The sequence below is a fragment of the Netta rufina genome (genome assembly GCF_964035555.1).
Source record: "Netta rufina genome assembly, chromosome: 28".
Lineage (NCBI taxonomy): Eukaryota > Metazoa > Chordata > Aves > Anseriformes > Anatidae > Netta > Netta rufina.
In genome coordinates, this window is record NC_140152.1 from 1,981,934 (window position 1) to 2,009,576 (window position 27,643).

At 53.1% G+C, this 27,643-nt stretch overlaps 1 protein-coding gene across 3 annotated transcripts in view; it reads left to right on the forward strand.

Annotated features, from left to right (window-relative positions):
* The first annotated feature begins 291 nt into the window (after positions 1 to 291).
* MARCHF2 (membrane associated ring-CH-type finger 2) overlaps positions 292 to 27,643 on the forward strand; it is a 34,537-nt gene continuing 7,185 nt past the window's right edge. Inside the window, exons 1-3 of one of the 3 annotated variants that reach the window (XM_084302809.1) lie at positions 292 to 377; positions 12,396 to 12,601; positions 15,847 to 16,042. In XM_084302809.1, the coding sequence (XP_084158935.1) occupies positions 12,426 to 12,601; positions 15,847 to 16,042 (372 nt within the window). In that variant the 5' untranslated portion in view covers positions 292 to 377; positions 12,396 to 12,425. Of the gene's footprint in view, positions 378 to 8,028; positions 8,191 to 11,000; positions 11,122 to 12,395; positions 12,602 to 15,846; positions 16,043 to 27,643 lie in introns of those variants that run through there. The other 2 variants (XM_084302811.1, XM_084302810.1) reach the window with 2 other exon arrangements.

A 27,643-nucleotide genomic window follows, 5' to 3' on the forward strand; every position in this document is an offset into this window, starting at 1 on the left:
GGGGCGTGGCCCCGCCCACAGCCCCGCCCCACATAGGCGTGGCATTTCCCGGCCCCGCCCCGCATGGGCGTGGTTAGGAATAGTGGGCGTTGCCACTCGCAGGGGCGTGGCCTCGACCCCCCGAGCCGCTCCCCTATTGGCCGCCTCCTGTTGCCAGCGTGGTCGCGTCGCGCCGCCGGCCCCCTCTCGGCGCGGCCCATTGGTGCGGGCGGGGGACCCGGCGTCAAGGCGGGGCGGCGATTGGCGGGCGGGCGGGGAGGAGGCCCCGCCTACTACCGCGAAGGGCGTGGCCCGGGTGGGCGGGGCCCGGCGGCCGCAGGAGCCGGCGATGGGGCGGCGCGCGCCGCGCTGAGGGGCCGCGGGCGCCGGGACCGCAGGTACGGGGCTGGGGGGGGGGGGGGGCGGCCACGGGCACGAAGCGACCGCACCGGGACCGGGACCGGGACCGAGCCCCGCAGCGGTTGGGGGGGGAGGCTCCGGGCGAGCCCGGCCCCGGGGGTCCCGCAGCCGCTGGGAGCCGGCGGGGACCGGCCCCGGGGTGGCGAACGGGGGGTGGGGGGGGCTCCAAATCGGCCCCCGCGGTTCCCTCCTCGCTCCGTGCCCGTCCCGGAGCGGCTCCGCTCCCGCATCCCGACCCCGCGGGGCCTGCGCGGCCCCGGCTTGGCCTCCCTTGAAGTTTCGCCGTCTCCTCTCCGCCGTTTTTTTAAAAATTTATTATTTTTATTTTTCTTATTTTTCTTATTTTTGACGTCTCAACCGGCGGCGGCGGAGGCCAAAAACTGCTGGATCACGGCACGCGTCCCAGGGGCGAGCCGGCCGGTGGCGGAGGAAGATGGCCGTGACATTGGAGGGGCCCTCCCGGCCTCCGAGCCTTCTGCTCCTGCCCGCTGGGCTCTGCCCGGTGCCGGGACCCCCTCGAGAAACCCAAAAGCCCCTCGGGGGTCTTTGGCCGAGGCCGCTTTGAGCAGGGCGACCTGTGGAAACGTCACGGCTCCGGGCTGGACGCTGCCCCTCAGGACGGCCCCGGCTGCCCCGCACCTTGGAGGAAGCCTTGCGGGGCTGAGGCCGTGCGAGGAGGCAGGTTGGGAACCGTGGGCAGCGGTGTCGGGGCCAGCAGGAGCAGCTCTGGTCACTCATCGGCACGGTGGCGTTTGGAGCTGTGGCTGCTTCACCCCAAGAACCGGCTGTCCTGCTCCAGCACGTGCGAGGGAGATCCCCCAGTTGGGGACCTGCTTCTCCTCCCGCCCCATGTCCCTCACGTATCCCTCCCTTGTGCTCATGGGGCTGTTTGTTCCCCCCTCTCGGCCCTGCTGCCAGCCCTTGTTTTCTTCAGGGCTCTGATTCTGCTCCTCTCTTCTTCCACCGAGCATTTCTGTGCGCCTTTCCCTTTGGATGTGGTTTCCGGCACTTTCTCCACCTTCCAGACCCTTTCCAGACTCTTGCCAAGAGTCCTGGTGATGCCGCTGTGCTGGGTCAGCTCCGGTGGCCGTGGCTGGTCCCCTTCACCCTGCTCACAGGGACGTGCGACCCTGCGTGGCTGTCAGGCTTGCACACGCATGGAGTAATCCTTCCAACAGCTGGATGTGAGCCTCGTCTTTCCAAAGCTTAAGTGTCTGAATACAGTTTTTGTATCTCCAAAGGATTACGGAGACAGCTGCAGGGCAGAGTGGAGGACTAGAAAAGCGCTGCTTTTCCAGGTGCACTTGAAGCACTGACGGTAAGGAGCCCTTCAGGAACAGGATTGGAGGGAGAGGAGCAGGGACTGGAAAATCCCTTTGTCACATGCGCCGTAGCGGTGAATTTAATAACCCAAACTGAGGATGCCAGGTCCAGCTTCCCGCAGGCGTGGGCTGGAGCGTTGCAGGCCAGCAACTGTGGGCCAGGTGGCACAGGAAGCCTGTGCTTCACGTGTGTGCCGTGGATGTTGAGTACCAGCTGTGAAATCTGGGTTGTCTGCGGGGCTCGCTGATCAACACCGCTGGCGTTATTGAAAAAATAAGTGGAAACAGAAAAAAAAGCAATAGAACCGATGGTTTCTTGTTTCTGTTGTGCTTGGCTGTGCTCGTTGGTTTTATTTTGCTGTGGAATTGCACTGAGGCTGCAGACTGAGGTCACCCCGTGCTGGACACCAAGGAGGCCGAGCAGAGGAGCAGTGTCATGAATGTACTGATCATAAACAGCTTCTGACAGAGTCCTTGCCTTAAGAGATGCTGGCAGAGGGGCTTTCTCATTCCAGGTTATTGATGCTGGCCTGGATCAAGCAAGTGGAGGACACGATGTTTCCCCAGGAGGAATTTGCAGAGATTCCTTCAGACAGCATGGCCAGAATCAACCCCAAATGCTTCCAGCACGATCTGGGAACTGGGGAAGGAGAGGCTGGATACGGGCTCTGAGAGCCTGTTGGCCCTGAGGGACTGCTGCAGGTCCTCACTGTGTGACTGCCTGGAGTAGTTCTGCAAGCCAAGATACAAAGTGTAGTGTAAATTTAGGGGCTTTTTTCTCTGTTGTTTAAAACATCTTAGCTTCTGACTCTGAAAAACGCAGAACCACTTCCTAGAAGATGAAGGGAGGAATCAGGCATCCTGCACTATAAACTACAGGATGAGATTGTTTTTCCCCTACTTGACTTTGACTCAGTTTCGAATATTTGGAGCTTTCAGAGTTTCCGTTTCATAAACTCTTTGCTCGTTTTCCTCTTGGAGCAGAGTTTGTAACTGGTGTGTTTTTTCCACCCCCCAGTTTTATTTGCTTCTAGGTGACTTGTGCTCGTGTGCTTTTAGCTCAGACTCTCCCCACGAGCGAGAAGGGATCTCCGTGTGCCTGCGTTTGTCCCCCTGGACACACGCTCACTGCTTCCAGCTTAGTAAGGAAGAGCCATGCGGGCCCCATGAGGTGAGAGAGGAGCCAGGTGAGAAATCAAGGGGGTCACAGGCAGAGCTGAGCGTGGCACAGGATTGATGCGAGTGCTGGGCAGGCAGCTCCCGTGTGGGTTGTGTCAAGCTGCTCTCCTTGGTGCCAACCCGCGGGGTTACCCTATGGGTTACCCTATGCCAGCCCAAGCCCTGGCTCCGTCTCTCCCTGCTCTGTGCTGGCCGTGACAGCACCGATCCCCTGGGGAGGACGTGGTCCCATGGGCTGTGTCGTGCTTGTGCCATGCTTGCCATCATTAGAGTGGGTCCCCTCTGGCACAGCAGCACTACAAATGCCACCAAGAGCCCCTCGGTGGTGGAACGGCTCCGTTCGTGTACCTGGTGTGTGTTACAAGAGCTCTGCGCGCTGGTGGCAAAATGCAGAATGGCAAAATCCTGAAGGCAAGGACTGATTAAGCATCTCAGGGGAGGGACTGAGCCATTCGTGTCCTCTTGTAAGCAAGCACCCACGGTCAGCCACACTGCCCCGGAGCCTGCCCTGCCTCTTGTGCTCAGTGCTGGCCTGGGCCTCTCCTGGGTGAGCAGCGACCTGTGATTTGTCCCCAGCTGCAGTCAGAACAGGCATCTCCATGTCTTTCCTTCCAGGTTTCCAACTCTCAGCTTCAATTTCTCAACTTTCCAGTTTCTGGTCAAACAGAAGGTGATTGAGTGTGGTTAACCTCAAGGACAGGCACTGGAAGGGCTCTTGCGATGTTAGCCGCCTGTCGTGGAGTCAGCGACAGGCTGAAGGAAGCATTTTCCTGCTGCTCCCCAAAAGAGGGTGTTTTTTCAGAGGAGCAAGGAGCAGTGCTGCCTTGGACAAAGTGTCAAGTACAAACAAACGAGCCAAGGTCTTGAAGTCTTGCTTTAACACCTATGGTCCTGTTTGAAGCTTTGATGTCTTTAGCCCTGTTTCAACCAAAAGCTTTGAGAGGGGTGAGAGGGGAAGGTGCTGTCAGCAGTTTGCAAGGTAAACTGAAGCTCTGGACTGTTCTCAACTTTTATTTCCTCCACGGTTTTTTGTACTTCCCTGCAGACAGATCGGTCAAGGCCTGTGTCTCCACAAGAAATGCAACCTAAGCAAAATCTCGCAGACTTAAGTGGGGGGGAGAGAGACTGGGATTTTGCAGCACTGGTATCAACAGTGAAGTTTCCCTTCAGAATTGAGTAGGGAGCATGTAGCAGTAAGGAGCAGGTGAAAGGGAGACGCTGGTGAAGGCAGCAGGGAGCAGCTACTCCTCCTTGGCCGTGGGGACTGAGGATGCTCATGGCTGGAGCCTGCCCTGGGGCTCTTCAGGTGTGGAGGGGTGGGAGCTGGCTTTGCTAGCAATCTCTTTGGAGACTGAGCAAGTGAAATTTTGGTGATATTTTGGTGAAATAGCAAGGTTGAAAAATATAAACAGGCAAGTTAAATTCCAGATCAGATACCTGCTCACAGATCAGCCTGGTTTCGAGCGCTGGCTGCGTGCTGGCCTGAGCCGTTGGCACGATCCCTCCTGAGCAGGGCCGCTGCGTGCTGCCAGGCAGCTTCCTCCAGCTCCAGTTTGTCTCCAGACGAAGCATTATTAATTGTAAAACAGCGTAAATGGTGCTTTGTAAACCAAGGGGGAGGACGCCGAGGCGAGCGCAAATTCTGGCACAGGATTCCCGGTCCCAAAATAATGTTTTGCATCCTTCTGAGTAATGATTGACCGACCCAACATTGTGTGGGCGCTTCCGTGTTGATCTGGTGCATGCGTTACTGCTACAGTAAAGTGTGGTTTGTTTTTTTTTCCTTCTGGTGTATTGCCCAGAGCTGGAAAATGCATTTGTTCCGAATAAAACTGAAACTGCCTGGGAGGTGACTGCACAGGACAGGGGAGCCGCTGAGCTTTGGTGTTGCTGCAGATGCTGCCTCTCTTTAACGGGGAGCTCTCTGAAGCTCTCGGGATAGGAAGCAGGAGCATTCATGCATTGTTACTGCTGTTATTTTGGTAGAAGTCTGAGGTGCAGAGGGAAATGAGAGGCCACCTAGCTCGGCAGGAGCAGGGGTGTGCTGGCAGGTAGCTGGGGGTTGTTTTCCCCTCTGCAAAGTAATTTCTGCAAGCATTGCTTAGTGGGCGTAATAGCCATGTGGTTTTCATCCTGGTTTGTGATTTAGAGAAAACTTGCAAGCCTTTCTAAAGCATCTTGCTTTCCCTACAGCAAGGGAATAATAAGGTGCAGGGGGAGGTGGGAACAGAGGCTGTACGGTTGCGTTACGTGGTGAATCATGCTGCTGCTCACCTCTTAAAAACTGATGGCCTCGGACTACTCGGAGGAGGAGCAGGTGTTCCTCATGTCCCAGCTTGTTTTCGATTGTTTCCTTATGGAACTTGCTATTAAAATGGCTGAGTTTTGGTTGGAGATATCCTCTGCAAAGAATTTTCTCTGAATGTTGCAATTCATTTTTCCAGATGTTGGTAATTAAGGAGCAGTAAACTTTCCTTTCATACGGTCTCGGGGCAGATAACAAGTCTCAGAAGATCTGAGATAACTTTGTTCGTTTTGGCACTCCAGCTGTTAGGCATGGCCTGATCTTTCCAAAGTACAGCCTGTAGCGAGAAAAAAAGTCATCCTTTCGGCTTCTCATTTTTACACTGATTATTTTCCAGCATCTTCGCTTGAGTCTTTTGCTTTTTGAGCACTGAGTAACACATTATTGCCTAATATAACCTATATTAGGCAATGATCTGCTGAAATAGTTAGGTTGACAAACCAGAAGGTGAAAGACACGATGTATATCCCAATCTCTGGGCTAACAGGAGCCCTGCCGTGTTCCAGGAGACCCATTCCTACAAAATTAAGTGAAAATGAGGGCCCACCTAAGGGGGAGCCCAGGGAGTAGCACTGGATACTCGCTGTCTGGGTTTCATCATTGCCAGTCACTAACCTGCCTGTGTGTGCTAGGCCTGGTACTAATGTGCAGGTAATCTTTTTTATTTTTTTTATTTTTTACCAGCAGGGAGTAGAAATCAGCTCACAGAATCACAGAATGGTTGGGGTTGGAAGGGGCCTTAAAGAGCTTCTAGTTCAAACCCCCTGCCATGGGCAGGGATGTCTCCCACCAGCCCAGGCTGCTCAAAGCCCCATCCAGCCTGGCCTTGAGCACCTCCAGGCCTGGGGCATCCACAGCTTCTCTGGGCAGCCTGTGCCAGGGCCTCACCACCCTCAGAGTAAAGAATTTCTTCCTTATATCTAACCTAAACCTACCCTATTTTAGTTTAAAGCCATTACCCCTTATCCTATCACAAAGAGTCCCTCCCCAGCTTTCCTGCAGCCCCTTCAGGTACTGGCAGGCCGCTGTAAGTTCTCCCCAAAGCCTTCTCTTCTCCAGGCTGAACACCCCCAACTCCCTCAGCATGTCCTCAGAGCAGAGCTGCTCCAGCCCCTGAGCATCCCTGTGGCCTCCTAGTATCGTTCTAATACATCCCTGTCCTTCTTGTGCTGGGGGCCCCAGAGCTGAACACAGGGCTCCCGGTGGGGTCTCACAAGAGCAGAGCAGAGGGGGACAATCCCCTCCCTCACCCTGCTGGCCACGCTGCTTTTGATGCAGCCCAGGATACGGCTGGCTTTCTGGGCTGCAGGCACACATTGCCAGCCTGTGTCTGTGCTTGGGATTGCCCCAGATGCAGAACCTTGCACTTGGCCTTGCTGAACCTCATGATGTTCTCAGAGGCACACCTCTTGAGCATGCCCAGGTCCCTCGGGATGGCATCCCTTCCCTCCAGCTCGTGACATCATTTTTCTCTGTGGAAAAAAAATAATAGAATCACATCCTTTGGTAGGCTGTGTTGTCATCTGTGTTTGGAAAACAAACACGTTCACCATCAAACCACAGTAAAAATGGTCAAGGCTGCGGAGAGCTTCTAGAATATATCCGAACAGGAGTTGGCCCAGAGATGGGAAGTTTTGGTCGTTGGTACCCAGCAAGAGCCTGGTGAGGGAAGGTTTGTGTTTCTATTTGATTTCTGGTGAGCTGAGGTATTGTAGATGTTGCAGGGCAGCTGAGTTGAGTCCCTTACAGAGGCAGATAAAATGCAAATGTGACAGAAACACGGGTCCAGATGCTTCCCAGAAGCTTCCAACGTCCTCCTGGGTGTGACACGGTGAAACCTGGAGAGCTGCACGAGCAGGTCCCGCACAGCATCTCCATCTCAACCTAAAGGGGCAGGAGGAGGTTGTTCCCAGCGGGAAGCTTTATTAGAGGGTTCACAAGTTCCCAGGACTTTGTCCCTTGATATTTTTTTGTTTATTTTTTTTGAGCCTAGGATCAGGTTTGGCCCGTGATGGACTGGTTCACAGCACTGCTCCACTGGCATCGTCTGAAGAGAAAGTTAATGCTGAAGGTCTTGCAGCATCTCAGCGAGATGTCGCAGGCCAGGCAGGAAATTGAGAAGCTGCCTGGGGAGCGAAATGCTTTCCTGTGTGCTGTGTTACAAAATTCTCTGGGACTCCAGGAGGTGTTGTGCAGCATCGGGTTTGATTCTGTGCTGGGTTTTATGGCGTGAAAGGTCGTGAGCATTTGCGCTAGGGGAGGGCTCTCCTTGCACCCCAACTCGCCGGGCTCTTGCCTTCAGAGCCTCTGGTTCCCGAGATTTCTTCCCAAGTCCTGGGCTGTGCAGGGGTAGCGCTGAAATTGCAGAGCTCCCTCCTCTGTGTCTGAGGGCACGTCTTGTGAAGCTTCACAGCTATCTTCAGCTGATGGATCAGGCGTGGGCAGATATGGCTTTTCGGGTACCTTAAAGCATTATTCAGCAGACCCACAGGGTGACTCCTGGGAGTCAGACGGGTGCTGAACAAGAACTTGTAGTTTTTTAAAGAACAAAGCAGTGCTGCTGTCTTCAGCCCTCAGCAGAGAATGTGTTTAAACAAGCAAAAATAAAAAACAAAGCCCTGCAGCAGCTTGGGGCTGATGGTTGGTTTTATTTGGATTTCTGCTTGTTTGCTTCTATAGATTAAAGCAGCTCTGCAACCGGTTAAAAGCAGCTGGGAGGACTTCAGACCACTCATCCCATCCCTCCGTGTGTGGACTTGGTGGCAGTGCCTCGAGGTGGCGAAGGAAGCAATCCTTTGTACCGACTCCCACAAGAAGTTTGAGTTCAGGCAGTCGTAGGGCCCCAGGATTTGGGAAATCCAGTTTTTGTGGTGAAAAGGAAAGCGCTGGTGTTTGAAAACGCCCTGCAGCAAGTGAAAACCTCTCAGTTCACTAACAACATCTGTAAGATCGTATGATTAGGAAACGCAGTGCCTGCGATCCCAGGTGAGATAAAAACTGGGTTGGAAAGGCAAGCTGGGAAGCCGTGCTCCTGGGGGTGAAATGTCAGCTTGCGTGAGCAGTGGTTGGATATTTGGCCATCTGCACACAAAGAATCTAATGGATTACCAGCTAAAAACAAACCAAACATTACTTGTGGTTCTGAGTGGGTTATGTTGCCTCCAGCTTGGTTATCTCCTGAGGTTGCTGTAGCCTGGTGCCAGATCTTGGGTATTGTCATCAGGGGAAGGGACTGCTCAGGGAGAGCAGCAAACGTGGCTGCTGGCAGCGCTGCCAGGAGGTGGGCTTCGTAGTGGAGACATTCCAGGGAAGCCATCAGCTTGGAAGATCACTACAAAAGCTGGTGAGCAGCACCCGAAGAAGGTGGAGCTGCTTCTGGTTCCAGTTTGCTCTGGATCCCATCAGAGCTCCAAAACTGCTCCAAGGCTTTACACCGGTTGAGATATTCATCATGTAGACAAGCTACGAGCAGCCCAGAGGAGCCACAACCTGAACCTAACAATTGCCCACTATTTAGCATCTTTCTTTCTTCCTTAGTCATTCCTGCTGCCTTTTTGATCTTGATTCTGGCTTTTCGCTGCGTGGCTTTGTTCCATACATTTATCTGGCCTGCTGTGGTTCCCCTGTCTGGGAGAAGGAGCTGAAGAGCTGTCTTATCAAGCTGCAGGCTGGAAATATGCAGAACAGAGCCTTTAGCTCCTTGTCTTTTGCTTTTCCTGCTGGGCATGACTTCTGGACAGAGAGCAGCCTGACCTCTGCAGCCCTGAGCTGCTCAATCGTTTTGGGGAGTTGAGAAACTCCCGTTGCCCTCTGGATGATACAAACCGGATTGCAATTCTCACTGCAATGCTGGAAGACTGCTAAGGAGGATTTTTTACAGGAATGTTTTGCGTGAGCTGGGCAGCAGGCAGGATCCTGCAGGAGCACCACGGGCCCTGCGGTGCAGCAGGGTGCTCGATGCTCTTCGAGGGACGCCTCATCTCGCTGCACGTGTTCGAGTTTTGGAGCCCTGGTGCACAAATCGCTCTGCTGAGCCAACTTTCCACAAACAGGGTTTGTTTTTCTTCAGCTTGAATAAGCCCTGAAAGCTCGACCGTTTGTATCCTGGATCTGCTTAGCAGCTTAGGCTACAAAATGTTGCTGAGAAGAGACCTCTGATTTATTTGCTCTTGTCTAAGCGAGCAGCAGAGGAGACATTGGTAATAAACTTAATGTCTCGGAGATCTTTATTGTTTTTTTTTTTTTTTTTTTTTTTTTAATAATGCGAATAAGAAATACATCTCCAAGGAGTAGGCTCAGAAATCACAGCTGCCCAGAAAAAGCCGTGTGTGGTTCAAACCAGCTGTTTGGTACTTCATCCCGGCTGTGTTTTTGGGGTTTCTGCTCAGAGGTTGGGTTTGGATTCGGTGAGCTGTTGACAGTTGTGAGAGGAGGCTGCGTGGTGATGAGCTGAAGCCTTCAGGGAGCCAGGAAAGGGACTGGCTTGGCTGTACACCGTGGTTCATGTGCAGCTGGGTATGGAATTGGAAATGGAGCACACCGCAGATGTTATCTTTGGATTTCAGTGACTTCCCCGCTAACTGTATCCATGAAAATCTCGCTGCTTTTCCTTTGTGTTTGCTGAATGACATGAGTCAGTTACATATTAAAGCGGTGAGTTCAGGCTCCACCCTGGGACGGACCCCGACAAGGAAATGCCAAATAACTTGTAATCGAAAACCATGCGCTTCCTGATAGACTGCGGGGTGGCGATTCCCCCGCACCCCGAGTGGGGCTGCCAGGGCAAGGACACGGGGCTGCCTGTAGCTGTCAGATGCGGAGCACAAAGAGCCTCAGTATAAATACTCCCAGGACACAGGGAGTGAGAGCAGTTTTATTCCAATACACAAAATGGGCCTTTTTTCCTCTGGACTTAAAAATAAACAAGATTTTGGCTGAACAAATGGAACCAACCTTTTTATTAAAAGCATATATCTTCTCATGTCTGCTTCAGTCAGAGGCTTTTAAAACTGAAAGAACTCCTTAACTTGCAAAACAGCTGACTTAAGTCATTCCAATAGCATTTATCATCTTACTTTTTGCTCTTTAGAGTTGGAGCAGCTTTTTATTTTTGCCTTTTTTTTTTAAAAAAAAAAAAAAAAAAGGAAAGCAATAAGAAAAGTGGCATTAACTCTGCATGCTCCTTGCGCAGAAGGACAGAGATGCTGAGCTGAGGCCATGCTGGACCCGTTCAGTTCATTTCAAAGCTGATGGAAAGATCTCTGGTCGTTTCAGCGGGGATTGACCTGCCCATGAGCTCGAGCCTATTCCTGTCCCAGTGCAGAGGAAGGGTTTGAAGATGGTTATCCAGAACAGCTGTGATAAATTAGAAGCTTTTCTATTACAAATCAGAAAATGTTCTGTGACTTGGGTGGATGCTGCTGAAGCGTTGGGTGCTGAGACACCAGAGAAGTGCTCCTCCTCCCCTCTTGAACGTGCTCACCCTGAAGGGAGCCATTTGGGCAGGTGAAGCTTTTGGTTGTGAAAGAATTGCTTAATTTACAAGAGGTGAAAAAACACCGGTGCTTACCCAAATCCGTGTTTTCAGGGCTCCAACGATCATGTTCTCGTACTGGCTTTTTGTTTTCTTCCTCTGTAGTCTGGCCAAGCCTCCGACCAGGAACAAGCCCTTATTTTCTTTAGCTATTTTAGTTTGATTTAGGCTTAGCTGAACCCGACAAAACTGCAGTTTCGTGGGAATGTTTGACTCCTGTTGTGCACAGAGATCTTGAGACAAAAAGGCATTTCCTCAGATGCGATGGCGAAGGTTTGTTTGTGTGCTTCCACCTCTGTGAGGCAGAGACTGAAGATTCCCTCTCACATCCCCCCATCTTCCCTAAATTAAACGAGCCTAATTCTTATAATATTTTTTCTCGGGTAAGTTGGTTTTTGAGACCTTTTTTCCTTTATTCGTTGCTTTCATTTGAGCTTTGTTTAGGAGTTTGTTTCTCTCTTGAAAGCCAGCCACCAGCATGAGACACTTCAGCAGCGATCCTCGTGGTGCTGGTGCTCAGGGATTGCTGTGCATGCCTTACGTAAGGCGGTCCTGTTTACAGACACAAGGATTTTGGTCTTTTCCAGCAGTATGATGTTGTTGGCTAACGTCCAGCCTGTGACTAATTGTAACCCCAGCTTTTTATTTCTGTGCAACCACCTCTGAGGGACCAGGCTAAGGGAGGTGGTGGGAAATGTCAGCTCTTTTTCTGAAGCTGCAAAGCGCATCTGTCTTCGGGGTTGAGATAACCCTGCCGGGGAGGAACGCGGCTCTTCCTGGCAGCCTGAGCAAGCTGCTGCCCTCCCTCGAAGGCAGAAAGCTCTCCTGGGTGCGTGGGGCTCTGCGCTTATCGGAGCCAGCTCCTGTTTTGTCACCTTGGGCTCTTTCTCTGCACCTCCTCCCTCATTCTTGCATTTGCTGCTTGTTCCTCGTGCTCTCTGCTGGGTAAGTCCCTGAGGTGCCAGAAGCGTGGCTGGGTGCCTTCGCTGTTTGCACAGGCTGGCGGAAAGGCTGTTGTAAAAGTCACGCCTGGCCTGAGGCTTCAAGAGGGAGAGGAGCAAAGGTGCGCCCTGCTGTCCTGGGTGAAGACCTGCAGCGCTTCTGGGTGGCTCACGCCTGCACACTCGCTGCGGGGACGTGGAAGTGGAGGCGCCTGTGTTTCTGTAAAGGAATAAAAAATGAAAAAACAGAATTTTTTGGATTTGGTGGCTTCGATGAGCTCAGAAAGCACCTGGGTGCAGCTGGAGAGAAGGGCCCTGCAGAGCTGTTCGGTCAGCGAAATATGACGGCTCCAAGGGGCCTGGGCCTACGTTTTGGGTCTGGCTGTGGCCAACCCAACCTGGCCCCGTGGGGCTTCTGGTGCCTGCCCCACATCGGTCAGTTCCGTCGGAAAGGCCTCATCAGGTTCAAGGCTGCGTGCCTACAGCTTTCACTGGGAAGGGCGGATTTGCAATGCTGAGGCGAACCAACAGAAGTAGGACACTTGGAGCCTCAATTTAATGTCCAGGCGGCCTCACATGACACATCAGAGGGGACAGAGGCTGAGCAAACCCTTGTTGATGGGGCCTGGTGGCGCCCGTGATGGCGAGGGGCTGGGGTGGGGGGCCTGCAGCAGGCACTGGGGTGCCGGGCGCTCACGGCGCTGCTGTCCCTGCAGGTCCCCGGGGCAGAAGGACCTGGAGCTGCGATGACGACGGGCGACTGCTGCCACCTCCCCGGCTCCCTCTGTGACTGCCCGGGCAGCGCTGCCCTCTCCAAGTCGGTGGAGGACTCCGACATAGGGCGCCCACAGTACGTCACGCAGGTCACCGCCAAGGACGGCCGCCTCCTCTCCACCGTCATCAAGGCGCTGGGCGCACAGAGGTAAGGCCGTGCCGGTAGTCGGGGCTCGTGCTGATCGCATCCGTGTTTTGTTTTATTTTCCCCGTTTTTCACAGCTCTCAGGGTGGAGGGGGGCGGCGAAGTCTTGCGAAGTTCTTGGTGAGGGGCTTCGCCAGCGGTACCGAGCGTGACTGCTGGTCGTGGAGACGATTTGAGGGCTGAAAACGGAGCAAAGCCCCTTTCCCAAATGGGCTTAGCATAAAGGCACGGGGTCGGTTTTGCAGCCCTGGGGAGAGGAGGGTGTTTGTGTTGCAGGAACTGCAGCACCCGGCTATTGCTGGAGGGGCTGGGTGGCACCTCCAGTTGCTCAAATTCTTCTTTCCCTGACTTCTCATCGTGTATTTTGAGCAGCTTCCGGAACAGAGGACATTTGGCAGCATTATTCAGCCCAGCTAGTAACATCGGTCACATTTTGTGTTTAAATCCTATCTGAACAGCTGTTACTTTTTTTTTTTTTTTTTTTTCAATGAAGTCAGCCAAACGTTGATGAGGTGTGAAAGTGGTGACTGCAAACGTGGGAGAGGGAGGTGGGAAGGCTGGATGGGAGCTGAGGAGAGAGAATTGCTCTGTCCAGCAAACCTGAGGCAGGGCATTAGAAATGCCAGGGGAGGTCACGTTGCCCTCTGACAGCAGAGAGCAGTTGTGCCTGCCCTTAAACCCCATGGAGGTGGGGAGATCAGGTGGGGAACTGCCTGAGATGACAGGTTTAAAAGAAAAACAAACAAGATTTGTTGTGGGGACGTCCACGTGGCCCAGTGGCCCATGCAGTTTGGCAGTGGCTGTCTCCAGCCTCTTCCCTGCCACAAGTACTTCACCGAGCCTGAAGGAGCCGCAGGACTTGGTGTGTCTGTGACGTGTCCGAGCTGAGGGCGTGTGAGACCAAACCTGACTGAAACACCCGAATGCAAGCCTTTGCCCTGCTGGTTACTGGAAGGACGTGAGGTGAAAGAGAAGCCGGAATCCAAACAGGAAGGTGGAAGGCACCGTGCTCGGAGAATACAAAACCTCCACAGCGGCAGACATCAAAATCCTGCGAGTGAAACAAGGCCAGGAGCAGCGTGGCTGCACGGACAGCCCGAGTTGGTGACAATTGGTGACAGCCCGAGTTGGTGACAAGGTCTCTCCAGGCTGCTGGGAAGCTGCCCCTGAGGGGGAATCGTGCAGGAACGGGGCCAGGCTCCTTCCCCCTCCAGACAGGGAGGAAGGAAAATGGAGTCTGATAACAAATACATTATTTTTTTCTCGCACCGTCAGCGAATTTTTTCCTCCTGGGTTGTTTATTGGTAGCCAAGGTTATATTAATGCTCTGGAAATATGAAACTTCTCAAACAGGAAGAGAAGGGATGAAATGTCTTACAGATGCTTTTCTTAGGAAATAACAGATGCGTGAGAGCACCCGAGGCCCGGGGGTTTTGTTGGTCAGTCACTAAGGCTTTACAGCAGCAGTGCTCGGAGGATCTCCAACTAAACCTGTGTGGAAGGGCCCTTTGGAGGGTGTCTGGGCCAGCCTCCCCTCAGAGCAAGGCCAACTTCAAAGTGGGGTCAGGCTGCTCAGAGCCATGTCCAGAGCAGTTCCCAGTGCCTCTGGGGATGGAGTTTCCAGCACCTCCCCTGTGGTGGGGATTATTTCTGCTGAAGAAGTCTCTTGAATAAAAGGCATTTAACAACTAGGAGACTGGGGTGGGTGGTGTTTGGCAGAGGGAAGGGGGTGGCACAGGGGTGTGCACGAGGAGGAGGGCTCAGAGCACCGGAGGAAGGATCTTGCTGGCTCACGGAGGGTGTGCTCACACCCCTCTGGTGCACCTCCAGGAGAGGAGCCTTGCTTCTGCTTTGCTGAGCTGAGGTGCACTTTTCGTGCTGGCCCTTCTCAGCCCTTCATGTCCCCCCGATGTGCTTCCCCATGGGCTCCTTTCCTGTGCGCTGTGCTCCCAGATCTGTTCCTTTCTCACCCTGTCTCCCGCTCCCAAATCCGTGTGGCTGTGGATAGAGGAGAAAGGTGGTGTTGGGTGAGAGATGCTTGGAAGGCAGGAAAGGGAGATAGCAGTGGTTCAGCAAGGGTAGGGCTGGGTTGGGCATCTGTTTTCCAGTGTTTTATTCCTGAATGCTGAGGAGATGTGTGGAGTTGTGGAGACCAGTGGACTCTGAAGTCTAAAGCCATCACAGGTTTTCCAGGGAGCCCAAGACATCGTCATGGGGCTGGCAGATGTGGCACGGGGCTTCCAGGAAACCTGTGCTTTTGGAGGCCAGCCAGGATGTCCTTGCAGCTAAAATGGCTCCAGCTGCCTAATTTAAGGCAACCAAACCTTACTGGAAGTGACCGCAGGCTAGAACAATAGGTGCAGTTCAGTGTGAAACGATGCAGCTGAAGGACACCCATCCCGGATTTGCGTGTGTGCTCAGGGGTTCAGAGGAAGGAGACCTGAGGCACGTGGCAGCAATGTGCAAGCTCCAGCAGAGAACAGAAAAGCAAATAAACTGCTGGGAATTAGGAATCGACAAAGGACAGAACATAGTCACTGCAAAAATCCCTGCTGTGCACGGATCCTGAAAACCATATGGCTCTGGTCCCTGCAGCTTTAAAAGGATGCTTTAGAAACACAAAAGGTACAGGGAAGGGTAGCAAAGGCAATCCGAGAGGTGGGTGTGTTTCTGAGATGTGATTGAATAGACTGGGACTCCTCATGAAAGACATGACCGGGCAGGGTATGGCACAGGTCTGTAAATCTGAGGGGCGTGGAAAACCTTTTTTTTTTTTTTTTTTTTTTTTACAGGACAAGAACTGGAGGGTAGTACACAACTTAGCTTGTAAAGCATTTCTGGTACTACGAGGTCCCAAGAGAGCAGACTGAGAGCACAGTCAAGGGATTTGGGTCTGTGGGTTGAGGCCTCGAGCCAAGAGGGGTGAGAAGTGGTGGCTGTTGGAGCACCGAGGTGTTCCCAAAAGGGTCCAGGTGGTTGGGGGCATGCAGTGCTCTCTGACTGGGGGTCGTCAGGCTTTGCTTTGGGCCTCTGGGCTTGTTTCAGCACTTTGGGGCCAGTCTTGGGGCTGGTGTCAGCCCCAGCCCAGCGCGAGTGGAGCTGCAGCCGGGGCTGTGGGTGCTGCCACCCAGGGGTGCTGCGTGTGCACCCTCCTGGGGCCCGGTGGGGTCTCCCCCTGATCTCTGGATGTGGCCGTGTCGTTGTGTCTGCTCTCACCGTGATTTCGTTCTGTTTGTCTGCCTCTTTAGTGACGGTCCCATCTGTCGAATCTGTCACGAAGGTGGAAATGGGGAGGGACTGCTTTCCCCGTGTGACTGCACAGGAACACTGGGCACCGTGCACAAGAGCTGCCTGGAAAAATGGTTATCCTCCTCCAACACAAGTTACTGTGAGCTCTGCCACACAGAATTTGTTGTAGAGAGAAGACCGAGACCTTTGACAGAGGTACTGCTTTCTTCCTGCTTCACTCTATTTCCTTACCGTTTGATGAAAAATGAACTGATTTGCCCTGCTGCCCCTGTGGTTCTGTCTCCTCCTCCTTGCAGCACTACTCACAAAGAACTATTTGTGCAGAGGGATCGAGTCTTTTATCAGACAAGTGACGTAGCTGTGAAAATGCAGTAGCAATGTTTGGGGCAGCCCTTATCTGTGAAGCCCCCCTTGCGCTACCGACAGCGGGCTGTTGAGCTGCAGAAAGCAATGCAGCAGTAGAGATGCTTCAATGCCTGAGCATCCAAACGCAGAGGTCACCACTCAACCCCCTGAAATATGAAGCTGTCAGAAATATGAGTCTTTTTTCCTGTTGGCTTTTATCTTATCTCCGTCTTACATTAGTGCAGCTCTCTCGCATGTGACTTCCTCGTCATGTTCTGCTCTGGAAAGTGAGATGTGGCGATTGCTGGCACTGTTCGTAAAGGACCCACACTCCTTGAGTAACGCTGATGTGTGCTTGAAAGCATTTGTCTGGCTCCTTCCTGCTGACCTGAGGTGTCCTGAGTAGCTCTGTCACTGTCCCGTGCTCCCCAAAGCCAGAGCAGGCAGGACGTGGCCCAGCCAGCCCTTACTCCTCTCCGCATTGCCTTAGGGGGACCAGGCTTTGGATGGGTCCGTCAGCCTTCTGGAGATGGATGGCACAGTCCAGGCTGCAGTTGGTGTTGTGTTTATATGTGCTTTGTGGTGCTTGTGTGTGTGTTTCCTTTTTTTTTTCTCATTTTTTTTTAATCACAGTACTCTCTTCCTTCCCCCTATCTAGGTGGTCTGCTGTGCTCCCCTGTAAGACTTCCTTTCTCCCCCAGGGATTGCAGTAGCTGCCTGCAGCGAGGCCCCTGGCACGCGAGGAACAAGGGCAGCTGGGCCAGGCCATCCTCTGTCCTCAGAATTCAGGTGCAGGTCCCCAAAGAGGAATGAGGAAATGAGTGCCTTACAGCCCCAGAGGGGCTTGTTTCAGAAGGCCGTTTATTCTAAGTAAGCTTGAGAGGTGCTGGCAGCTGAGCAGTTGGTGTAGATACGGCTGGTGTTCCTCAGGGTGCTGCAGGACCAGGTAGAAGGTGACGTAGGTGTGACTGAGATGCAGCCTGGAAGAGCAAAGCGAGCTCCTGTGCTCCTCACTATTCGGATCCTGTTCTCTGCCCGTGCCTGCATGCTGCTGGGCTGGGCTGGGCGCTCATCAGAGGCCACGAGGTGCCTCTCTGGCAGGGTTTGGACATAGCTCTGGGTTCTGTTTCCAAAGCTGCTTTTCCTGTTCATTATTTCAAACTGTTGCGAAGCCGTGCTGCTGCTCGGTCATCAGCGAGGCCACGGGAGGAGGGCTGTGAGCTGAGTCCCAACAGCGGGCTCCTTACCTGCCAGCGACCGGAGATTTGTCGGTGCCTGCCACCAGAAGTGCGTGAGGTTAATGCTGGTTTCTGACTGTGACTGCTCGTAGCCCACTCTGTCTTCCCCCCTGCTCCATCATCCAGACTAAAACTGAGTCACCACTGCAACAGTGAATTGCTTTTCCTGGTCCCATTTTTATCTGGTCCCATTCCCATTAATTCCAGAGGAATGATGTTCCCATCCCACCTCTCTCTCGAAGCCGTGCTCTCTTTCCCACGTTTTTATGTCCTCTGGGTGCCTGGAGAGCTGGCAGGGCAAAAGCCCCCCCTGGCTGGAGAAGCATTCAATCTGCATTTTGCAAAACCAATGCTCGGTTTATAATGATGACTGCTGAGTGGCCCGCTGACTGTCATTGACAGGGCAGCCCCATGCAGGAGGTGGCTTTAGACCACGGTGCTAAACTGAATCATGTCTTTAGAAAAGCAATTTGTGAAAGAGCATTACAGCAGTGGTTAGGACTGGCTGAGCCTTATCACTTTGCTCCCAGCTGCTGAAACATAGAACGGCTCTTTGACCAAAACCTTTGAAATGACTGTTTCAGAGGTTGAAAACCAATGCTTTAGAGCACTTGGGAAGGGCCAAAACATTTGGGAAGGGCCATATCTGGGCCTTGAGGACGTGCTGCAGGCAAGCCCAGTACCAGTGAGCTGGTTTGGGCTTACACTGGCCAAAATTTTGAGTGCGGGTTTCAGATGTTTTAGCTTAAGAGCTAGTAAAGTATTCAGGGCCAGAAACAAACATGTGGAAGTGCATTTAGACATAGTTCACAGATGCTGTAGCACCTCATAACTAGTACAGGCTTGGAAAACTGCACATTTGAATAAAAGGCAAAAGAGAGGCGTGTGCTGGAGGAGTTTCTCCTCTGCCACTGACCTCTGTGCCCCCGGCAGGCAGAGGAGTGAGCTGTGATGGTGCCAGCTGCACCCGCAGGTCCACCGAGCCCCAGGCTGGGTGAAGAGGTTTTAATTCCTCTTGAAACCTGCGATCAGTCCCTGCAAGCTGTGACCAGCGAGCACTGTGCGAGGAGCATGAGGCAGTGAGCGCTGAGCGCGCAGCGAGGCAGCATTTCGTGATCGTAATGCAAGAGAAACGCCGCCGGCTACAGGCAGGAACAGAGCCTCCAGCCACTCCTGACCGCTCAACAGCTGCCAAAGGGGTTGAGAAGCCGAGGATTTGTTACTTCTCAGCCCTGGGGAGAGTCAGGGAGCGCAGAGGAGGGGACGATCTGCCCTGCTGTGCTGGGGAGCGGGTTGTGTGGGGTGCCCTGAGCGCCTCGGGGGCTCGGAGGCTGGCTGAGAAGTCGCCTGTTACCTGCCTGAGGGCGATCCCTGCCCTGAGCAGAGCCCAACTGCAGCTTGCCATCATCATACGGCCCCTGAGCCAGTCCCTGGCCTGTGGTTTGTTGGCACCAAGCTTTTTCTCTGACTCACAGAGCAGCTGTAGCCCGCTTTAATTAATCTGGAGGTGGCAGCCTGCTCCAGAACTTCCCAAAATTGCTCACCTGGCTGGCAAGACCTCATATTTTGGCTGTACCACACTGTACAACACAAACGCACTGATCCCTGCCCCTGGAGCCCAGGGAAATTGCCCTGCAGTGCAGTTTCTGTTTTATTTTTTTTTCTTTTTCCTCTTTGTGCAGAGCCCTTCTGAAACAGCCCCTAATCGCTCTGCCAGTTTGCCAACACTTCCCATTAATACCCTCCGTCTGCAGCCTGGCGTAACCTCATCCCCTTGGCAGCTCGGACTGAAACTCGTCACCAAATCATTTTGGGAAGTTTCAGCCCCAAATTGTTCATCTGGTTCTCAGAAGAGGGCCAGGGAAAGAGGCCGCTTAGTCACTCCCAAATGACACGCTTCCCTCCGTCGCCTTATCTGAGCGATTCTCCCCTCCCGGCTGATGTTGCTGGGGGGTAGGGAGCGTTTTGAAACTTTCGGGGAAGTGATGCTGGCGTGTGAGCGTGGGCAGCAGCTGTGCTGAGAACCTGCTGCTCCCTGAGTGGAACTGGAGGGCACGTGCCAAGGAGCACCCCCGTCACGCCGTGAGAGCCTCAGCCCTGGGACGGACGGAGAGCTTGGAGTCTCCAGCCCTGGAGCAAAGCTTCCCCTGGGGTCTGCCCCGTCCCTGCTGCTCACCAAGCCCCCGCCGTGGCTCTCAGGGCTCTGGCCCAGCCCTGGGCATCTTGTGGGGCTGCTGTGGGCCTGAGCTGGGCCCTGGGTGCTGGGAAAGTGGCTGCGTGCTCAGGCAAGGAGCTGGTGATGGGAAAGGGACGGTCCCACGTGGCCGAGCAAGTGAAGCCTCTACTTTGCATGCTAAAAGGCTGGGAAGTCAAAGCAGGGATTGCTGAGCAGAGGATAAATGGGGTGCAGAGCAGGGCTGGAGGGAGAGCTGGTCTGAAGGGCTCTCAGGAGGGAGCCCCAGCTGACTGGGGGCTGGAGGAAGCATTTTAGCGAAAGCTGTGGGGAGGCTGCACGGCTGAGTCGAAATGCTTCTGCAGAAGCTGCAGGAAGTTCTTGGAAGTCAGGAAAAGCCACAATCAGAGTTGCCTTAGCTTTTCATTCAGTTCTCTGGTAAGCCTGCGTTGCAGTGTGGTCTCTGTGTGGTCGCAGGCTGCGCTTTCCAGGATCAGCACGGGGGCAGAAGATGCACACTGGCCAACTTTGTTTGTCCCGCTGTGTTGAGCCATGAGCTCTTCTGTCCCTGCTCTCAAGACAATTATTTATTTCCCCGTGGGCTTCTTTGGGGCACTTGTTGCTGTGACAGCTGAGCACTTCACAACCAGTAATTTAATTTTGCAGCCTTCTTTTGAGAAGAAGGATGGCAACTTTGCGCAGCGTGGATTAAAGATAATTTTTTAATAGAATCGGATTTTTATTTTCTTTAACTAGCCATTTATTTATGTTGTAGGCTGTTCAATCTTAAAATAGTAACAGTGTTTGCTGCCAGCGTGCCTGATCTCTCCTCCAGCAGTGAGGGACTTGTCAGAGCCCTGAGCCAGCTCTGGCAGCCATGGGCTGGCCCGTGGGTGCGGGGAGGAAACCTCCTGCAGTTCAGCCTCATTCAGTTATTTTTTAACTAAGAAGCTAGTGGAAAGCTGAAAAAAGCACAGAAGACTTTTGTTGACTGCTCTGCTGTCAGACTACGGGGCTGAATGCTTTTTTGGGAGCACGCGTGAGGCGCTGTGGGTGAAGATGGGGAGTCAAACAGCAGCCCTGGGTGCGTAGGAAGGGTGGGCAGCCAGCAGTGCGGGGTGCTGCCAGCTGGTGCCTGTGCTGCACGGGGCTGGGGCAGCTCCTGCTTGGCTCTTTGAAACCCCCTCTGGCACGAGAGGGTTGCAGAGCAGGGTTGTCGTATGAGGAGCACGTCCCCAGCAGGCAATGAGACTGCAGAGCCTTGGAGAGAGACGGCTTGCCAGTACTTAGCATCCCTGCGTTAACGTTAATTTGATGTGCATCTGTGTGTCTGCAGGGAAGTGACCTAAATCTGTGAGGCTAGCGAGCGTGGCCGACACGGGTGTGAAGTCTGGAGTAGGCTGCTGTGTGTGCTTCTTGGAAGGCTTCAGCAGCAGGGGTTCCGGTGAAGCATTCAAACTGCAAGTTGCAGTGCATGCAGCTTTCCTGGAACAGGTAGTTTCTGCTTTTTTTTTTTTTTTTCAGAGGTTAGACACAGAAAGGAGCCATCTTCTGAAGATACCCATATCTCTGGTGTCCAGAGCGTTTTGGAAGGAGGAGCACAGCCCTTTGGAAGCGTAGCACTGCTTCATTCTAAACAGCTTTCCCCCAGGCCATGGATGGTCACGCAATCCTCCAGGCAAGGTTGGGTTTATTTGCCCTAGCTTTGTCCACCTTAAATTTGCCTCAGCCCCGTTTTATTCTTTAGAATCCCATAGTCTCTGGAGAGAAGGAAATGCCTCTTGTGACCAGTTCATTCCTACCTCCTTAGAAACCTAGGTTAGGGTGGGTCAGCTTGTCTGGAGGTGCCTGGCTTTTTCTGGCTCTAGACAGAGCCAAGAGAAGTGCTGTTTCAGGCAGCTGGTTGTACAGGGGTATGTGTCCCACCTCGTAGCATTCTCCTTTTCACATAAACCCCTTTCTTTGGTTTGCAGTTCAATCCATCACAATCCAGTTCTCTCTTGCAAGGTGCTGTCTCTGCTGAAGATTTTGTCCTCTAGGATTTGGGGCAGGACTGCATGGATTGGGATATTTGGTACTGGATCTGATGCATCATGCATTTCTAGAAAGCATCATCAAAGGTGTTGCTGTGGCTTTGTTTCTGTGGCCACAAGCGAGCGCTGCCCTTCTGCACGTCTCCTGGTTGGTCCCTGTTCCTGAGACCTTCTGGCCTGATTTTGTTTTCAGACTGTTCCCTCTTTGTTTTCTCAGATTATCAGCAGAAGTATTTCCTTTCCGTGGATTCTTTGCCATGTGTATTTTGCCGTGGCACTGACCTTTGGGTCCCATCTCTCATCTCCCTGTGCTGCCTCCTCAGCCTCATCCCTTCTGCTGGACAACCCCTGTGTGCACGGGGAGCTCTCTGCATGGAAATGGCCGGGGCTGGCAGCTCGGGGAGGTGTCGGAGCAGCAGCCGTTTAATCCCAGCAACACGTCAGCCCATGTGAAAGAGGAAGGATGCGTTTCTGTCCACACATCATTTAAGTCCCAGGGAGAGGAACAGGATGACAGGGCTCAGTTGCGAGTGGATGTGTGTTTTTGGTGCTGGGGCCAAAGCTCTGGCTTTGCTAAAATTACTGGGATGTTGAAAGCCAACGTATCCTGGTAGCAAAAGCTAATGAGTGTTATGCATGACTTCTTCATAATGCCTCTCTAAGCCTTTAATGCCATTGCTAAAGCAAAACTTATATGAGACAGCTCGCTAATTACAAAAAACACCTCTCTGGTGAATCAGCCAAGGACTATTTCATATTGTCACTGCTGAGCAGCTTAACCACTCCCCACATTTCTGTCCTTGCAGGCAGGTCTCATGGTGGAGCCTCAAGAGAATTCCCCATCCATGTCTTCAGAGCTGGTGTTTTCCTGCAATGTGTGTGTCACTGTGCTTTATTTCAAAATGCCAGCGTTGGTAATATCTGCCTGTCCCTGTGCTTCTGCAAAACAGTTCTTTCCAAGTGTGTTATCCACCACGGGAGACTGACAAGTGTTTTTGTTGTTGCTGTTCCTACTGTTTGTGTTCTATTAGGCAATTTCGATTAAAGATGTTTGTTTTTCACTGATTGCTAATGCTTTTGGCTTGCTTAAGCTGGATGCTTTATATAGGTCAGTGAATTTTGTTTTGTCTCGTTTGGAAGTCGTGCTTTCCTTACACAACCGCTGTCTGCAAAGCTTGTTACACGTTCTCAGAGGCGTTTGTTGGAATGTGGGGTCGTGCTGTAGCCCAGGACACCTCCGTGGGTCTGCCACGTGCAGTCTTTCTGCTCCTCTCACAAGTCTCCTGTAGCTGTGAGGTGCTGATGCAATATCTCCATTACAAGCAGGATGAGCTTTGCAGGGAGCAGTGGTGATGTTCCTATTTAGCCCTGCTTCTATAACTAGGAAAAGAAATTTTGCTTTTGGGCACGGTGCCCAGCGCAGCGGTCACTGCCCCTCCTCCAGTTCAGAGAAGTGAGATGTGACGTGAGCTCTCCCCACCCTTCCTCCAGCCTTATCTTCCTCACAGACAGGCTTTTTTCTTTGCTTTCCTCGAACTCCTCTGCTGAACTCACTGCACCGTTCTCCATCTCCTCCACGTTCCTCTGTCCCCTTCCCCAACTTGTTGCTGTGGTCTCTCTCCTTTCTCAGTGCAAGCTGATGTTAGACTCCAGCACCTAGTAAAAATAAAACAAATCACTCAGCTTCAGCTGAGCCTTGTTCCTCTCTCATGTTTTCCTTCATCTCTTTGCTTGCATGTGCTGTCTGGAGATGTTCTTTCCCAGCTCCCACCCTCGATCCTCTCGGTGTTTCTCAGTGCGCTCCCTGGCATTGCTCTGCTGGACCCAGAGTGGCCTCTTTGAGGCCAAAGCTAGGAATTTTCATCCTTGCTCTCCTGGCAGTTACCGGCACCAGCATCTTTCTTACATCTCTGCCTTCACTGCATCGTCCAGCCCTGTTTGTGCTCTGGGGATCCCTAGGAGCGGGGCTCCTCTGGGGTGCAGCTGCTGGTGGTGCCGTGATCCCATAGCTGTGCATTTTGTGGCGTGGCATTTCCCGTGGTGGCAAACCACAGAAGCACACACTGGTGTGTAAGGAGGGGTCCTGGTGAGCTGCAGCTCTGCAGAATGGTTGCGTGGCCCTTTTCGCGAGGAGCACTGGGGGCTGGAGTCGGTTCCTGTCCTGTGCGCTCCTGCAGCACCGTGCGTGCCACTCCTGTTCCCTGCCCTGTGCTTCCCTGCAGCTGGAGCTGGGCTGAGGGTGTGGAGAAGGGGTTCTCAGGTCCCTCTCGAGAGAGATTCAGCTTTTGGAGGTTTGTGGAGCATCAGCAGTAGCTGGCTGTGCAGTAGGGAAAGGAGGCTGAGGAGGGTCAGCTGTTCCGTGGCACTTGACTGCCCTGCGTACAGGGCCGGGGGCATTTCTGGCCTCAGCTCCCTGACCTTTGGGTGCTCCATCAGAAAAGGTTCCTCGCCTTGGGAACAGGAGCAGGACCGTCCTGCTGGGCTGCAAAAGTGGCTTGGCGACCTGTGAGGAGTTTCAGTTGTTAAACACGGACCTGCAGGGAAGGGATGGGACAGTCCCTCTGCTGGAGCTGTGGTTTTCGAATCAGCGCGATTCTCGGGGCAGGACAGCGCTGGTCGTGCTCCTGTGAATCCAGGTCACGCTTTTTGTTCCTGCCTGACGTAGCCACGCAGCAGGTCAGCGATGAAAGGAACAGGCACCCGAGCAGCCACAGGTTAACGGTGGTGGATGGGAAGGACACAGGATGTTTTGTACACAGGTGGCTTCGTGCAGCCAAATGTTTCCTGTTTGTGGTGGCAGCGATGGCTGGAACAGGCAGCAGGTTACTGCGGTTGTGACCGGTGCTCTCCGGAGCAGGTGGCCCAGCTGCAGGGCAGGGAGAGACCCGAGCACCCGCTGGGACACTCCTTAATCAGTCCGTGCCCCTGCTCCTAGGTGGCAGGATGTCACCCAGCTCTCTGGGCTGGGATGGACTGTCTGGAAGACTGCTCTGATACGCCGTGAGCTCTGCCGTTGGCTTCCAGAGCAGCTGCTGATATGCTGGTGCCTTTTTCTGTGTGCCCTCCTCCTCCTGCTTTCCATCACCTGGTGCTTAGTCTAGTTTCGTGGGCACTGGAGCACCCAAAAATCAGAGACTCATCATTGCACAGCCCCGCTGTGAGTCCAAGAATGATGCTCCGCTCCACAGCCCTGCTGATCCCAGTAGAAAAAAACAGCTGAGAAAGCCCCAGGATTGTGCTGGAGGACAAAAAACTTGTGTGTAACAGGAGGACCTCTTGTCATGCAAGCAGGGTGCTTGTTCCTAGCGGGGTGTCCTGGCAGCCAGCTCATAGCCGAAGCGGGCAGAGCGGCCAGGCCAGGCTCTCTGCCTCCAGGCTCACACTTGTTTGCAGCACGGAGGCAATTGGTTTTGGACTTGGCCTGGAAGAAGATCAAGCTGTGCTTTTGTTGCTTTCCCATGTTTACTTGACAGTTTTCCCTACAAAAATTGTTTAATCTGACCACTTTTTGGATTGTTTACAAGGTTTATTTTAAGTCCCATGTGCATTAAGCTGCTGCTATGCCAGAAACCCTGCGCCCTTAGGGTGCCTTATTGTATTCTTTTTTTTATTGTGTCAGTGCACATTGGCTGAGTAAATCAACTACTTCAAAAGGAAATTAATTTGCTTCCTGCCTTTACATGTTTGGCTCCTGTCTTGGGGAGAAAGGGGGAGCTTCAAAGGTTACGAAGAATATAAATAGAGTAAGATTCAATAAAATACCAATTTGCCCTATTGTTACTCGTATTGTACAGGGGTCAGAAGTGACCCAAGCTGTCCTTGTTTACAGGGACAGGATGATCTGGGACTGCTGCTAGAGGGCTCTCAGCCCAGGTCTGGACAATTCAGCATTCACCCTAGTGCCACGCAGCCCGGACGGGTGGGTGCAGAGCTTGGGGCTGCCCGTGCCCTGTGTGTAGGAGCAGTTTTGCCTTGCAGCTGAGCTGCCATCCGCCCTCGCTTCCTTCCAGGGCTGCTCAGGACCGTGTGTGTGGTCCTTATCTTCCCCTCGCAGCTCATCACCGCTAATCTCCTCTGCAGAGACACGCAGAGGGTGACTTGCAGGGCTGCCTCCCTTCTTCCAGCTCCTCCTGTCCAAACCACAGTTGTGGCTGCTCTTCAATTTCCTTCTGGCTTTCAGGCCAGCCAGTCCTACTCAGAGTGGCTTTAAAAATGCTTTCAACTTGACCTTTCCTATTGCAGCATTGCTTGGTCTTTACCTTGTCTGTGCTCTTCAGTTCACTCTCCAGGTCCCCTCGTTTTTGCTCTGTTTGGTCTCTCAGATGCTTCAGGTCACATCTCTGAATGAGCACCCTGCTTCCGTCAGTCCTGCCAGCTGAAATTCCTAGCCAGCCTCTAACATGTCCTCTGGAAGTCCTCCTGTCTCTCCTCTGGCCTCATCCAGCTTGGTGTCCCACCGCAGACATCTGCAGAGCACGCTGCCACCACAGCCCTGAGCGCTGCAGCTCTGCTGCTGCCTCTTGCCCGGATCTGCCATCTCTCCCTTCTCCTTCCCATCTCAATGAGAGGCGTCTGCAGTTCTCAGCCTGCCTTTGCTGCTCTGCCACATCCTACTGGACATCCCTCATGCCAGATTTTCTCCTTATTTAACTCTGCACCAACCCGTGGGTATCCTTCCGTGCTCCCCTTGCGGGTCAGTGTTGCTTGCCTGTCCCTGGATCTCTTGTGGATATTCCTTTCCCTGCTCTGACTGCCTTTTTGGTCACGTTCTCCAGTTTTGGTTTGGTTTTGAGCAAAAAATCCTAAACAAGCCAAGTAGTTCTGGTGCAGGAAACAGGGAAGGCTCCAGCAGCCCAGCTATAGCAAACCCAAATGCACCGCAACAGCTCTGGGTATTGCTAGGAACGGCAGTCACTTGCTGTTCTAAAAAAAGGAAAGGAAAGGCTGAAAATAACATAATCCCAGGAAAACTAGAACAATTGCTGTTGTAAAAGTCAACTGTCTGAAAAGAATCCACACTTGGAAGCACGTCAGGGCTCTTAGAAGTAGTGACAGCTTCGAGGTTGTCTGCAGAGGGAAACCTGCCTGCAGCAGAGCTGTGCTCTTTTTGCTACCTGCTCACTGGCGAGTGCTGCAAGAAAGAAGCACTTGCAAAACTCGCAAAGCATCTTGATGACTGAGAGCAAGGTGCAGTCCCCATGATGGATCACTTAATGCGTGGGAGGAAGGCCACCAAGCCTGCAAACAGGAGGGAACCCAGCAGGATCAGCTCTGACGTAGTCCTGGCAGGTCTCTTCTGCCTGCCCGTCGTGTGGTGGCCAGTGGGAATGGAAAGGTTTGGGGGATTTTGCAGCTGTGGAGTTTTCAGCAGCTGTGACAGTGATCCTGAGACCTGGGAGAGAGCGGTGGGGGATCTTCCCCCCTGCACACCGAGCTCTGCCTCCCTCCTGACCTGACAGTCATGCTGATTTTTCTTTAGAAATAATCGACGCCTTTCTCTGGGAATTGGAATTTTTTACACCTGAAGACAAGGGTTTGGGCACAGATATTCCGTAAAAGAAAATGAGTTTACATCACCTTCTCCTTCAAGGGCCAGCCTGACTCTGCAGCCCCTTGGTTGCAGTTGCACTTTGCCTGCTCAGGTGCAAAGCTTTCTGGTAGCTATTCGCTTCCTTTTTGCCTTTTTTTTTTTCAACTCCTGGTTTCTTATTTGCTGAAGAGAGATGTTTTTTTCCCTTCTGTCATCATCTCAGTGGACAGACCAGGTGCGTGGGTGTTTGTGTTCCTCACTTGGGTGGGCGCGACGCTCCCCATGAGTAGCATTGCTGCAGCTTGCTCAGGCCCCAGGGACGGCACCGTGACCCTGAAGCTCTGCTTTCCCATAGCCCCTGCACCAATTCTAGAAGGGTTTGGAGTTGGAAGAGACCTTGAAGATCACCTTGTTCCAACCCCCCTGCCATGGGCCATGTTTCTCAAAGCCCCATCCAGCCTGGCCTTGAGCACCTCC